This window comes from Clupea harengus, chromosome 12 (assembly GCF_900700415.2).
Source record: "Clupea harengus chromosome 12, Ch_v2.0.2, whole genome shotgun sequence".
In the NCBI taxonomy this organism is placed as follows: Eukaryota; Metazoa; Chordata; class Actinopteri; order Clupeiformes; family Clupeidae; genus Clupea; species Clupea harengus.
The window spans coordinates 23,644,431-23,660,015 of record NC_045163.1 but is presented as its reverse complement, the minus strand read 5'-3'; the positions used below and the strand labels follow the sequence as shown (position 1 = coordinate 23,660,015).

Below are 15,585 nucleotides of genomic sequence, written 5' to 3'. Positions count from 1 at the left end.
TCCCTCCTCAAACCCCTATACACAACCCACCCTTCCCCCCCCCCCCCCCCCCCCCGGTCTCCCATTCCGTTCCTCAACTCTCTCCTCTCTCGTTCTTACCCCCTGCCCCCTCCACCTCTCTCCTCTCTCGTTCTTACCCCCTGCCCCCTCCACCTCTCTCCTCTCTCGTTCTTACCCCCTGACCCCCTCCACCTCTCTCCTCTCTCGTTCTTACCCCCTGCCCCCTCCACCTCTCTCCTCTCTCGTTCTTACCCTCTGCCCCTCATCCACCTCTCTCCTCCCTCGTTCTTACCCTCTGCCCCTCATCCACCTCTCTCCTCTCTCGTTCTTACCCTCTGCCCCTCATCCACCTCTCTCCTCCCTCGTTCTTACCCCCTCCACCGCTGCTTAATCCCCTTGAGTAATTGCATGTGACTTCTCTCCTCCCGTGCTGGAAGTAAGATGTTTGGCGCAGCACATCTGAGCTGATGTTGAATTCCACACCGCGGCCCGTGGCCCGCTCTTAACCGCGGCCTCCGACGCCAGAGTGCTCCGGTGACATGGATCAGGCGTCTAACCCCATAATAGTCTTATGGTTCACTTCGCCTCTCAAAGGCGGAGTTCAAAACAACCCAGAGAGTTTTGTGGCAGTGTTGCGCTCTATTCACAGTTCCCATCATGTGGAGCTTCATGTAAATGATGCACATTTAGCTGACATGCAGATTATTCCTTTTTAAGTGAAGGGAATCAGGGTACACACTGGGGCTTCATCTATTGTGAGGCACATTTACACTGAAGTGAAAATTTGGAAACAATATCAGTTTTAAAAGTGAAAATTTGGAAAGGTGGAGAGAAGCGTTCTGAAAAGGTTTAAACTAATTTGAGCGTATACTAGTTGGGTTAATGTGTGACTTGCCCCCCCCCTTCTCTCCATCTCTCTCTCTCTCTCTCTCTCTCTCTCTCTCTCTCTCCCCCTCTCCCTCTCTCCCTCCCTCCCTCTCTCTCTCTCTCTCTCCCTCTTTTCACCCTTACTTACACTGTCTCCCTCTATTGTTCCTTTTCACTCCTCTTTCTTTTTTCTTCACCTCACACCCCCCCACCCCACCCCACCCCACCCCACCCCACGCTGTGTGTGTGCGGCGGCGGAGGAAGCCCGGCCGGGCGGGCGGCCATTTTGCTTTAATTGAGCAGAAACATGTGAAGGGCTCGGGCATATCTGGGGGGATTAGAGGGCCGCGGGCGCAGCGGCCACTCCAGCGCAGCTTGTGTTTTGGAGCAAAGGGCTCTGCTGGGAATGAATGTAGTTAGTGTGACCTCTGACCCCCAGCCCTGTTGACATGGAAGGCGGCCAAGGCACAGCCACAGAACGCCTTTTGTTAGCGCCGCGGCAGGGCTCCCCCTCTCTGTCTCTCTCTCTCTTGCTCCCTTCTCTCTCACCCCCTCTCCCTCTCTGTCTCTCCCTCTCTGTCTCTCTCTCTCTTGCTCCCTTCTCTCTCACCCCCTCTCCCTCTCTGTCTCTCCCTCTCTGTCTTTCTCTCTCTCTCTCTCTCTTGCTCCCTTCTCTCTCACCCCCTCTCGCTCTCTCTCTGACTCCCCTACCACCACCTCCACCCCCCTCTTCCCCAAGCCCTTGGTGAGCACGGGGCACACACAGGAGATGCTGGCAGCCCTCTCCGCTGGAATGCGGAGGCCCTTTCTGTTCCCATGCTTTGGAAACAGAGGTGGGGTGCGAAGCGAAGCCGAGCGGACAGGAGAAGAGAGGAGGGGATGGAGGAGAGAGAGGGAGCGAGATAGCGATAGAGAGAGGGAGCAAGAGAGAGAGGGAGCGAGAGAGGGAGCAAGAGAGAGAGGGAGCGAGAGAGGGAGAGGGAGCGAGAGAGGGAGAGTGCTGGGCGGCCCTCCCTCTCTGCCTCTCTCTCGGCGGGGGCAGCTCCTCCCTGCCTCAGCTCAATCTGCTCTGACAGTTTCCTGGCCTGGGGTTGCCAACTGGGCCATGGGGCAGGCTGGCTCTCCTCCTCCTCTCTATCTCCTTTTCTCTCTTTCTTTCACACTCTATCTTTTTCTCTCTCCCTCACACTCCCTTTTGCCATCTCTCTCTCTCTCTCTCTCTCTCTCTCTTTTTCTCTCTCTCTCTTCCTGCCTTTCACTTCTGTCTCCTTTTTTTCTACCTCTATCTCTTTCTCCCTTTCGCCCCTCCTCTCCACCCCACGTTCATTCTCTTCTTCCCTGTGCATAAGAGGACATGGGGCACCTGTGAGGTGTGTCAATCATTGGATTGGTGTCAGAAAGTTCTGGAAATGCTCTGTGTGTCAATCATTGGATTGGTGTTAGAAAGTTCTGGAAATGCTCTGTGTGTCTTGATCCCCAAATGCAGCCACACTGCTCCCACAGAGCTGCGGTCGGGGGTGCTTCATTTACATTTACATTTAGTCATTTAGCAGACGCTTTTGTCCAAAGCGATGTACAAGGGAGAGAACAGTCAAGCTACGATCAATAGAGACCTAGTGTAACAATAAATACTATTTTACATAAGAAATAGAAAAAAAAGTGCAGGAATGTAACTGCTGTAAGTGCAAGTTAAGTACTAGTAGACGTGCAAGTTAGGAAGGGAGGTGCTCTCTGAAGAGTTGGGTCTTCAAGAGCTTCTTAAAGGTAGAGAGGGACGCCCCTGCTCTAGTGCTAGGCAGCTCGTTCCACCACCGTCACCAGCTTCACCACAGCTCTGCCAGATGCTCTACTGTAGCTGGGAGAGGGAAGGGAAGTTATGTCTCACTTCCTTTACTGGACACAGACCCACAAGCAAATATTTCAGCATGACCTTATGGACTCCCTGGAATGATATTTCAGTCCATGAGCTCCACACTTTGAAAGTGTTAGACAGAAAGTTGAGGTTAGTTTCGTTCTTTTTTTTTCAATCTAATCTTTAGTGGCCCACAAGCAGTGTGTCATTGTGCGTGCCTAAGAGGAGCCCATGACGTGTTCTAAAACAGATAAACCCCAAATTAGAGAGAGGAAGTAGTCAAGGAGGACAAGAATGAGCGACAAAGAGGGCGAGAGAGAAAGAGAAAGGCAGCGAGGGCGTCGGACAATGAGAGTGAAGGGAAAAAGGGCCGGCTGAAAAGCCGTGTCCCCAGCGGCAGCAGCTTGTTGACTGTGAGCTCCCCTGCGGGGGTCTGTGGGGAATCTCAGCGAGGGGGCCCTGCGTCTGGGGGTCCCCTCTTCTCTTGAGCCCGGGGATTAGCGCAGAGATGTGGGGCCCCTGACCTGCCTTTGTCCCTACATCCCTCGCTCTCTCTCTCTCTCTCTCTCTCTCCCTATCTGGAGCCGCTGGCTCCTGCCTCCATACCTCCACGGTGTGCCTCCCTGACCAGTCCATGGTCCTGCACTAATCTGGGCCAATCAATGGGCAATCGATTCGTTTATCTCTCAATGGGCACCAATAGGAGTCGATTCGTTTATCTCTCAATAGGCACCAATAGGAGTCGGCTGGAGCCTAAGTGGTAATCTGCATGCTTGAGTAGAGAGAGGAGGAAGAGAGGCGGTGTGTGTGTGTGTGTGTGTGTGTGTGTGTGTGGGGGGGGGGGGGGGGGTTAGAGAAGAGGGATTAGGGCTATTAATAGGTTTGATTAACTGTTTTAATTTAATGATTTAGTTTCATATCCTTCGCTGCACACCAGTGTATGCGCGCAGCCGTGAAGGCAAAAACGCCCACCCACTCTCCGCTCTCAAACACACATGCACGTGATGTTGACATACTGTACACACACACACATAATCTCCACTCTCAAATACACATGCACATGATGTTTTTTTTTGCTTTTCGTACACAAAGCATTGGTCTGCGGGGCATATTGTTTTTTGTTTTTTTTTCTGCATGGACTTATTTGCAATTTTAAACTGCATTCTGAGGTCACAGCTCTTGGTAGAGCTGGTGTTAAAGCATTGTTTAATTCACTGAAGACTTGTACAGGCTGTGCAGAGAAAACCTTGTTAAGTGTTTTTGCACAGAACTTGTGTTCAGATATTGGACCCCCCACATTATTAAGATTCCTAAGATGAAATATTCACAGGGCTTGGTAAAGAGCTTGACCAGCCTTAACAGACATACTTAACCAAGTTGTGTGAACAAAATTACACGCAAATTTCTCTGGCATGATCACTGGTGGCTAATCAGCTACTTAATGTGACATGTACTTTGTGCATATATTGGAAGTGAAAGACTTGCTGTGTAAACAAAGAAGTAAGCCTGCTGTTAACACTGGTAACATGTCTTGCCTTCGAGGTGTTTATTAGATTTGCAAGAACATTTCTTCTGATCGGGTTCATTAGCTTTGTTGTGGATAAAACTGGAATCCATTCGACGACTTCAGCTTAGTCTGATTGATTGAAGTGGAGTATTTTAGGCTTTGGTCTTTTTATGAACTCTTTTCTATCAGATGTAGAATGGCAATGTCAATATTACAATACACAATCCTTTTTTTTTTGGGGGGGGGGGGGGGGTTATGGCAAGGAGCCACCTCTAGCGTACTAGTGTATCACTAGTCTACTGTCATATTAAACACAGTCACTAGTGTACTAGTGTATCACTAGTCTACTGTCATATTAAACACAGTCACTAGCGTACTAGTGTATCACTAGTCTACGATCATATTAAACACAGTCACTAGTGTACTAGTGTATCACTAGTCTACTGTCATATTAAACACAGTCACTAGTGTACTAGTGTATCACTAGTCTACTGTCATATTAAACACAGTCACTAGTGTACTAGTGTATCACTAGTCTACTGTCATATTAAACACAGTCACTAGTGTACTAGTGTATCACTAGTCTACTGTCATATTAAACACAGTCACTAGTGTACTAGTGTATCACTAGTCTACTGTCATATTAAACACAGTCACTAGTGTACTAGTGTATCACTAGTCTACTGTCATATTAAACACAGGCACTAGTGTACTAGTGTATCACTAGTCTACTGTCATATTAAACACAGTCACTAGTGTACTAGTGTATCACTAGTCTACTGTCATATTAAACACAGTCACTAGTGTACTAGTGTATCACTAGTCTACTGTCATATTAAACACAGTCACTAGTGTACTAGTGTATCACTAGTCTACTGTCATATTAAACACAGTCACTAGTGTACTAGTGTATCACTAGTCTACTGTCATATTAAACACAGTCACTAGTGTACTAGTGTATCACTAGTCTACTGTCATATTAAACACAGTCACTAGTGTACTAGTGTATCACTAGTCTACTGTCATATTAAACACAGTCACTAGTGTACTAGTGTATCACTAGTCTACTGTCATATTAAACACAGTCACTAGTGTACTAGTGTATCACTAGTCTACTGTCATATTAAACACAGTCACATCCCCTCCCACCCTTTACAAGTATAGATGTCTCCATTCTCTCACTTTCCTGGGCCATGAGTGTATTTCTGGGAGCATGAATGTGTGAGCCAGGAGCAGCATATGGTCCTGGGAGGGTGTGAACAGAGGGTACCTGCGGGAGGGCGGCCACCCCCCCCCCCCCCAGCGCTGGGGGCTAAAGACGAGATGGAGAGAGGTGAGGGAGGCGGGTGCTGGGGCTCCCCTGCCAGGCTGCTGCGCTCACTTCCTGAGGGAGGGGTCTGGAGCTCTGTGTGTGTGTGTGTGTGTGTGTGTGTGTGTGTGTGTGTCTGTCTGTGCCTGTGTGTCTATGAGTGTCTGTGTGTGTTTGAATATGTATGGTTACATACAAGTCTGTTTGTGTGTGCAAGTGTATACATTTTTGTGAGATTGTGCTTCAGTGTATTGTATTTGTGACTATAAGGGTATACAGGCATATTATATGAATGTCGGTGGGTGTGTATTTGGTAAACACATATGCTACATTTTGTGTTTGTGTTGATTATATGTGTGTGTTTGGGTGTGTGTGTGTCTGTGTGTCTGGGTGTGTGTGTACGTGCCACAGACAGACCCCTAATCACTTCCCTGCCTGGACCTTTAACTGGCAGCGAGTTGGCCTGTAAAGGCTGGGCCAGGGCGGAAGAGGCTTGAGGAAGCACACAGGTCTCTTTCACTTCCCCTCTCAATTAAAACGCTTGTTGACGCATTTATGTCCTGCCTGCTGCCCCCTACCACTGCGCCCCGGCCGTCCGACTGCGCTGCGCTGCTGCGGAGATGCTAGCGCCCTGGCCTAAACAAGGCCGACATGTTTCTAATTCTGTCCCGGAACGTGGAGCTGGCTGTTATTAGACGATGGGAGCCCCACTAATGGTGCCGGAGCCTGCTCCTCTGCAGCACATAAAAGTAACTCAATCGTGCCTTTTAAAAAAGTGATTGTGTGTCAAAGGGAGATGGCAGTCAGCAGCTGTGTGTAAATATTGTGTGTGTGTGTGTGTGTGTGTGTGTGTGTGTGTGTGTGTGTGTGTGTGTGTGTGTGTGTGTGTGTGTGTGTGTGTGTGTGTGTGTGTGTGTGTGTGTGTGTGTGTGTGTGTGTGTGTGTGTGTGTGTGTGGTATCTTTGGCCATAATGACCGCCTGGGACCTGTGTCTCTACATCTCCGAGGCTGTGAAATGGCTGTGTACTCTGCTTCGGTTTAAAAGCATTTTATGGTTGTGCCCATTTCCTGCAAACTGCTTTTATTCTCTGGCATGATCACTGGTGTCTAATCAGCTACTTAATGTGTCATGTACTGTGTGCATATATTGGAAGTGAAAGACTGCTGGGTAAACAAACAAGTAAGGCTGCTGTTAACACTGGTAACATGTCTTGCCTTCGAGGTGTTTATTAGATTTGCAAGAACATTTTCTTCTGATCGGGTTCATTAGCTTTGTTGTGGATAAAACTGGAATCCATTCTACGACTTCAGCTTAGTCTTTGACGTTCGATTCGCTGTTCAGACTCACCACTTGTCTTCTTTCAACCAAGCGAGATGATTCGCAAGCGTTTTATCCATCATTGCTTCTACTGCAAATTTCGAGGTTGCAGGCTTTAGTCTTCTTGTGTCCTTCAGAACATCTTGGCAATGTCAATAAAAGCCTGGAGAGCAAATTAGGATTGAAGTGGAGTATTTTAGGCTTCAGTGTTTTTATGAAGTCTTTTTCTACCACCGGAAACCTGTCCGGAGCACACACACACAGGAACCAGTGTTTCGCCGTAAGACGTTTATTGTGTTCGGACCCACGTGAGAATGCAGCCTCAGGAGCGAGGAAGCCATGTTAGTGTGCCGGTGAGAGACTTGAAGGCAGGAGTGGCGGAGAGTTTATGGCCCCTGTTGTTGTAAAGTTGTCACTGGCGGGGCGGCTGCCGCAGACGGGCAGAGCAGAGTGCAGCGGCGCTGACCGTCCGCCCGACAAATTAAAATCCTTGAGGATGTTGCGCCCTCTCTGTTCTTCCGTTTTTACGAGCTTTTATAGTTCCCTTTCAAATAAAAAAAAAAAAAGCCGTTTTTTTCTTTTTAAAAGAATGAAAAGTGGTTTAAATGAGCTTCTTGGCCGGCTGTTTTATGCTTGTCGGGGGGTGCGCCGAATGTTGCTACTCCTCCATTTAACCTCTGACCTTGGCAAATGAGACTCCGGCAGAAAGGGGAAGTTTTTGGTTACAAACGAAAACCTGTGCTCCTTGTACATCATAAATCCCAGACACACACCCGCCCCCTTCTCTTTTTTTTTTTTTTTTTAACCAGAAGTGCCACTGCTGCAGGCCCTTGGACATGGGCATCACATCATTAAATCTGGAGAGTTACCTTGCCTTGCCTTGCCTTGCCTTGTCGTGCCGTGCTAAGTGCACCCAGTCACAGTCTTTCGTACAGATGGCTGACAGGACTCCTCAGTGTGTGCCGAGTGTCATTAAATAGACTTCAGTTATTCGGCACAGCCCTTGAGGAATTGCTTTTTTATACGCACGTATGTAGAAATAATTTAGCTATTCAGTTGGGATCATGTAATCGGCTGTTCAACTGCATCTTGGCTACGTGGAAAGAGAGATCTATTCGAAATCATAATATTCCAGCTTTAAATGTTTATAAGCGTCTGCGTCCTTTCTACAGTTGTCTTGTAGTACTATTAGCGACATCACCTATTTGATCTATCTGCATGCATAGGTTACCCAAACACATGACATGATCAAACAAAAGCATTTGCAAGGTTATTTTTTTTTTTTTTTGTAGGCTTGCTTTTGCCCTGGTGTTGCTTTCCCTGTTGAGAACGACATCTCTCGACAAATGACCAACAGATGTTCCTGGTCAAACAAGTCTATTAACGTCCAGTACCACTGTAGCCCCATTCCCTCGCGCACAGCTTACATACTTCCCATTATGTATGACCAGACAGATGTGTTTCACATTGCTTTCCCATGTACCACAGACACTGTGCAGATGAAGAAGAGAGTCGGAAGCCCAGATGTGTTAAATATACCAAAACAAACAAACTCTCAAAAGAGTTGCGGTGCTAAAATGTCAAATGTGTTTTTATCATACTCAAGGGTTTCTAGTTTCCTAAACAGCAGTGTAGACAGGTCTGTGTTTGAGTGTGAATTCCGCCGTGCATTCTGTGAGTGTTTGTTGAGTAGGCTACTGTTGAGTTGTGCAGGTTTTTCAATTTACCCTACCATCTTTCTTCATCTGTTTCTTGTTTCTTTTTGTTTCTTTCTTTCTTTCTTTTTTCTTTCTTTCTTTCTTTCCCCCTTTTTCTTGTTCTCTCTCTTTGCTGTGTCCGAGTGGATAGCAGAGTTGTTTAGTGAATAATGTATAGTGATCTCTGACATCTCCAGCCAGTGGATAGAGTGTCTGAGCGGTTTGACACTCAGACCCCTGTGCACACACAGGGAGAAGCTGAGTCTTTAGGAGACCATACGAGGCCAATCTGTGCGATTGTTCCTTCTGTTGTGTCCTGAAAGGGAACAATGGTGGGTCCATCATGTGGGTTTAAATCCTTGACCCCCCCCCCCCCCCCCCCCAAAAAAAGCTTAAGTCTGCTTCACTTGCATTCACCCTTTCTCTATGTGTTGTCCCCCTTTCTCCTTCAGCAGGGTCAAAGTTCAAAGGTCACTCACTCATTCACCACCTGCGTCATAGTATTTAGTGATCAGTTGCAATTTCAGCGTCACAGGATAGCAAACATAAAATCACAGTGCGTTCATAACATATGTATCCTGAACTGAGGCTGAGCTTCAAATCAGGTTGAGTCTCATCTCTCTCTCTCTCTCTCTCTCTTTCACTCTCTGTCTCTCTCTCTGTCTCTCTCTCTTTCACTTGCTCGCTCGCTCTCCCTCCTTTCTTTCACACTCTCACTCTACCCCTGTATCTCACGTGCCTGTCATATACTGTGTATAATCATATACATAAAAATATTTCATTTAGGAAGGTATATGTTTCTTAAAAGAATATATGTTCAGCCTCACATGTATCTGCCAGTGAAATGACAGGAGTTGAGCCTCATTAGGAGAGATCCCCATCCCCTCTGGTCCGTCTTGAGGCAGATTGGGGTGTGTATGTATGTGTGTGTGTGTGTGTGTGTGTGTGTGTGTGTGTGTGTGTGTGTGGGGGGGGGGGGGGGAGTGATGGTGGTGCAGGAGTGAGCTCTCTGCATAATCCTAAAACAGTGATCCTCTCATACACACACACACACACACACACACACACACACACACACACACACACACACAAAGTCAAGGATGTTTAGCGCTCATCTCAGGCTAATGAAATTCAGAAATGCTAAAGAGGGCAGAGGAGCCCGGGTGCAGTAAGTCAATGCACACACACACACACACACACACACACACACACACACACACACACACACACGGTAAAGAGGCCAGAGGAGCCCGTGTGCAGTAAGTCAATGCTCCCCATGAACATGCCGGTCACATCGCCAGCACACATGCATAGAGGTCCATACTAATACGGCCATGCGGTTGCCAGATATTCAGCCGTGTTCTTTTTTTTTTTTTTTTTTTTTAACATATTTTGAATATTCCTGAAGAGTGTGACGCCTCCAGGCTGGGGAGGATCAGGGTTTACGAAGCTCCTTAAAAAAAAGCAGATGCAGAGATTCACTAGTTTGTTGCAACGAGCAGTTGCTCGATAAACGATGGACACTGACAAAAATACACATAAGAGGAATGGTGTCCCTCTGTGTTCATTTGTGGTGGAGAGGAAGTTAGTACATTTACTCAAGTACTGTATTTAAGTACTTTTGAGGTTCTTGTACTTCACTACTAAGTATTTCCATTTTATGCTGCTTTATACTTCCACTTCACTACATTTCAGAGGGAATATTGTGCTTTCTACTCCACATTTATTTGGCAGCTTTAGTTACTAGTTACTTTTAAGATTAAGATTTTACACAGTAGATAATATAGCAAGCTTTTAAAAAAAAGCACATTGCTAAAGACTTTTTTCTTCTTATTTTTTCTCCCATGAATCATCTCACAACCCCTCACATTTATCTGGTGTCCCTGTTTATAAAACTGTTTATAAAGTAGTTCAAACTACCGCCACCTCCAGCAGCTACAACAGAAACATGCTGCTCACACACGCCTGCTTCAGTATTAATGTAATAATCGAATGATGTCATATACAGTAACATGCCAGTCAGAGGGACCAAACCCGTACTTTTACTTTAATACTTTAACTACATTTGCTGATGATACTTAGTACTTAGACTTTGAAGTAGGATTATTCATGCAGGACTTTTACTTATAATGTAAAGTGTTTTACTTTTACTTAAGTGAAGGATCTGAATACTTCTTCTGCCGCTGTGTGTATGTGTGAGTAGGTTAAGAGATCCAGGTGAGGCTGTGTGTATGTGTGAGTAGGTTAAGAGATCCAGGTGAGGCTGTGTGTATGTGTGAGTAGGTTAAGAGATCCAGGTGAGGCTGTGTGTATGTGTGAGTAGGTTAAGAGATCCAGGTGAGGCTGTGTGTATGTGTGAGTAGGTTAAGAGATCCAGGTGAGGTGTGTGTGTATGTGTGAGTAGGTTAAGAGATCCAGGTGAGGCTGTGTGTATGTGTGAGTAGGTTAAGAGATCCAGGTGAGGCTGTTTGTACACAGTTCAAGCCCTCCTCTTAGCACACCTAATCCATGCGAGTGAGAGAGTGTGGTGTGTGGTGTGTGAGAGTATGTGGTGTGTGGAGTGTGTGGTGTGTGAGAGTGTGTGGAGTGGGGCGCTACTACAGGGGAGTTTTCTAGGAGAAGTCTGCTCCTGCATATTCTGATTGCATTACTTTTTTATGTTTTTTTTTTTCTGAACAGGCAATTATAGATACACAAAGGCTCAGATTTTTAGGCTTTACTGAAATATTGACCCGCTGCATGGAACTAAGTGGTCCTAGTTTGGGGCACTGTCTGCCAATACCAGCGCGGGGCTGGGCTGGGCTGGGCCAGGGCTGTTTGTCTGTCTAGTGGCGCCTCATCCAGACACAGGGATCAGCAAGCTACATAAATACAACTCTCTGACTAGATGTGGATTTACGTTTCTTGCACTTTTGTAGAGTGCAAACTTTCTTCCGCTGCTGGTGTGTGTGTGTGTGTGTGTGTGTGTGTGTGTGTGTGTGTGTGTGTGTGTGTGTGTGTGTGGACTTGGAAAGTAAATGCGAGGGGGCTTGTGTATGCAGATGAGGTGCTGCTTTAGTAAGAGGCCATTTAGTTGGGCTCATCAAACCGACAGAGGCAGAGTGCTTGTCTACAAGTTTTTGCTACTGTGTGTTTGTGTATGAGCATTTATGTGAAAACCGGTGTGTGTGTGTGTGTGTGTGTGTGTGTGTGTGTGTGTGTGTGTGTGTGTGTGTGTATCCGTGTCTATCCCTGTGCTCTCCGACTTCAGCATCCTCCTCTCACAGTAATGAGCGAGCGCTGGGTGAAATCCGCACGCTCACGGGCGAGTGACGGTCACAATTAAAGTGCAGGAGAGGGGCAGTCGCAGGCGGGCAGGCGGGCATCTCTCTGCGTCGCGCGTCTCGGCTGGATGTAAATAAGGGAGCGGGTTTGAGCGGTTTGAGGGAAATTAGCCCCGGCGCCCAGCGCTGCGTTAAAGCTGTCCACGTAATGAGAGCACGCTGGCAACTCGGCAGCGCCTAGTGACCAGAGCCCCGCCACACACACACACACGCACACACACACACACACACACACACACGCCCCCATATCCACCCCCAACCCACTGTCTCCAGCTCAAGCAACAAGCGTCAAGCCGCCTGTCTCCAGACCAAATATTTTAATTAGGCTGAAGAATCTGCACTTGGCACAGCCTGGATTTGTGTGTGTGTGTGTGTGTGTGTGTGTGTGTGTGTGTGTGTGTGTGTGTGTGTGTGTGTGTGTGTGTGTGTCTGTCTGTGTTTCTCTCTCTCTCACTCTGTGTGTGTGTGTGTGAGTGTGTGAGAGAGAGGGGGAGAAAGAGAGTCAGAGCGAGAAAAGTTGTGTACAGCTGTTGCCATCAGACATCATTCTCCTTCAGTCCCCCTCTCTCCCCCCCCTCTCTCCCTCTCTCTTTCCCCCTCTCTCTTACTTGACTTTCCTGTGTCTATTCTCACTCCTCTGCTTCCTCTCGCTCTCTCAGAGGTCTCTTATCTGTTTTCTTTACTCCGTCGTTCCCTCTCCAGATGTCATCCCGTCCATCTCCACCGGTCTCTCCCGCTGCCACTCCACTCCTCTCCTGAGGGATCCTCTCTCTCTCTCTCTCTCTCTCTCTCTTCCTCTCTGGTCCTCACACAGCTGTTGCTTAGATGATGGAGAGAGAGGGGCCAGTGTAGCGTCCCAAGGGAAGGTGTCACTGCTCAGTCCCGATCACTCTTACCACATCAAACCCACTTTTCTGACAGCTACCAGTTACCCCCCCCCCCCCCCCCCCCACCCCCAACCCCCCATTCCCAGCCTCCATCACCCATAACACCACCCCCTCCAACACACACACACACACACACACACACACACACACACACACACACACACACACACACACACACACTTCCTACAGCAGCCTATGTGTGAGAAACATACCATTTACCTCAAGGGAATTGACCAGGAATTCTTCTTTTTAAGCCTGGACAACACTACCATGATGCGTAGTGAGCTGTAGGGTGACATGTTTTAAGCTCCTTATGTTCAGCTCTACTGGCTACCAAAGAGGCAGGAGGCAGCCTTTTATATTACGTTTGTTCTTAGAGATGTCAACCATGTCAAAAAGCAGCAGTTCATCTTTGTGTAGACCTTCTACATGTCATTGAACTTGCCTGTTTATGCTGTGGTTGTTTTTGTTTTTCTTTCTCTTTCTCTGCCCCAGTTATCTTCCCTGGTTTGAGATCTTCTACAGGCTGCTCAATACCTTGGCGGACTACAGTCTCAAAGGCCAGGTTAGTGCCCCTGAAGATGCTGTGCTTCTCATTCACTTGCGGAGGGACACTTCAGAGACCCTGAGTTCAGGCCAAGGCCAGGCCACCGCCAGTTAGAAGTCAGTCTAACATGTTCCAGTTTAATGTGCAGTGTGTGTGTGTGTGTGTGTGTTTCGTGTTTTCAGGACAGCCAGTTGAAGGAGCTCTTGGAGTCGCTACATTCCCTCTCCATTCCTGAACCTGGAGTGCCTGTGCATCTGAGTGTGGTGCGTCCCCGTGCCTTTCTGCTTTTCTGTGTGTGTGTGTGTGTGTGTGTGTGAGAGAGTGTGTGTGCATCCCCGTGCCTTTCTGCTTTTCCTGTAAAGAATGCAACAAACACTGGCTCAACGACTCAACGCTGAGATTTGGATATCTGTTTCCCCCGTAAAATACAGCTACTGTCTCTTAGTGTGACTCACTCGGGCTCGGGATGTCTGATATCAGATTCATACGGCACACAGAATGCTGTTGGAATTTCACATCCATGTCATGTCCCTCTCTCCCGCTGCCAGAACCGAGCTGTGTTTGGGCTGATATGCTCTTAGCAGATTGAGCCGAACCTGTCTGGCTCTGAATACCGATGCACTCTACTGCCTCCCAGCCATACTTAAAAGGGGTACCGTCGGCTCTGAGCTCGCTCTTGCTCTCTCCTCTCCTCTCCTCTCTTTCACTCTGCTCGTATCTCCTCTCCTCTCCTCTCCTCTTCTCTTCTCCTCTCTTCCACTCCGCTCGTCTCCTCTCTCCTCTCCTCTCAGAGAGGCTCATTTCACAGGTGGTAGAGCGGCTAACGGATTCAGTGCCGGCAGCGTGGGAGGGGACGGCACTGACACCCAGGGGAATGAGTGTTTGGGAATGAAAGAAAGAGAGAATGAGGGAGAGAAAGAGAGAGAGAGAGAGAGAGAGATGACACCAGCGGAGGAGTTTATTATTGTGCTTTCTCCCCCTGTGCAACCCTTACTCCACCTTCCACTGCTGCTCCTCTCCAGATACCTTCACTTCTATTTGTGTTCAGCCTGCTCCCTGTCATGTCTGCAACCCTCTTGTCTGAGAGAGAGAGAGAGCGAGACGGGGGGGGGGGTGTTAGTTCGAACAAAAGAGAGGGGATCTGCACTGAGAAGTTTCTGAACTTAACTATTCTCAGTCAGTCTTCAAGTGCAAGCAGCAGAATTTGGGGACCATTTCTCATGTTAAAGTTGGAATGGTAAAAAAAAAGGGTGAGCTTGATCCTCACTCCACAAACTATCACACATGCTTCACATGACAAGTTGTGTCGGTAGCCACCTTGAGTGAATATAATGCACTTTGTTAACGCAGTATTTTGTTGTCTTGCCATTCATTGTTCTTTATTTCTGTATTTATTGTAAACGTTGACTGTTTTGTCTCTCTCTGTGCAGCACTCTTACTTCACCGTGCCTGACACCAGGGAACTGCCCAGTATACCTGAGAATGTGAGTGGGACTCACCGGCCCTCCGCTCAACACCTCACACACACACACACACACACACACACACACACACACACACACACACACACACACACACACACACACACACACACATGCACACGTACAGGGAACTGCCCAGTATACCTGAGAATGTGAGTGGGACTCACCGGCCCTCCGCTCAACACCTCTCACACACACACACACACACACATGCACACGTACAGGGAACTGCCCAATATACCTGAGAATGTGAGTGGGACTCACTGGCCCTCCGCTCCCCTTGCCCTCACACACACACACACACACACACACACACACACACACACACACACACACACACACACACACACACACACACACACACACACACACACACACACACACACACACACACACACGAACACACGCGAACACACGCGCACACACAAACACATGCACACACACACACACACACACACACCTTTCTGATCCCCTGCAAAGAGAGCTGTGTAGCAATCTGCCAAGAGGTAAAAGCACAACAGGTACGCGTGATATTAACCAGCTGCACAGGTAATTGATCCTAGCCCCCAGACCAGTGCATCTGATGCAGTCAGCCCCCCCCCCCCCCCCCTCTAGTTAAGGGAAAACTTCCAGCCATCACTGCTGGGTTAAATGTTTTCTGCCAGGGTTCACCCAGCGCTGTTGATCTCTGCCCAACAGGGCTTGGCATCAAGCACACAGCAGAGCGCTCTGCTCTCATCCATTATCCCAGGGTGGAATGGAGAGAGTCATCTGAATCAATACCCCTCTTTCATTCT

At 47.9% G+C, this 15,585-nt stretch overlaps 1 protein-coding gene across 5 annotated transcripts in view; it reads left to right on the top strand.

Moving 5' to 3' along the window:
- The window catches only part of dennd1a (DENN/MADD domain containing 1A), a 96,571-nt gene that overhangs the window by 38,130 nt on the left and 42,856 nt on the right, over positions 1-15,585 (top strand). For all 5 annotated transcript variants that reach the window (XM_031578157.2, XM_031578155.2, XM_031578159.2 and 2 more), the window contains exons 6-8: positions 13,256-13,325; positions 13,490-13,570; positions 14,738-14,791. In XM_031578157.2, the coding sequence (XP_031434017.1) occupies positions 13,256-13,325; positions 13,490-13,570; positions 14,738-14,791 (205 nt within the window). The remainder of the gene's footprint in view (positions 1-13,255; positions 13,326-13,489; positions 13,571-14,737; positions 14,792-15,585) is intronic.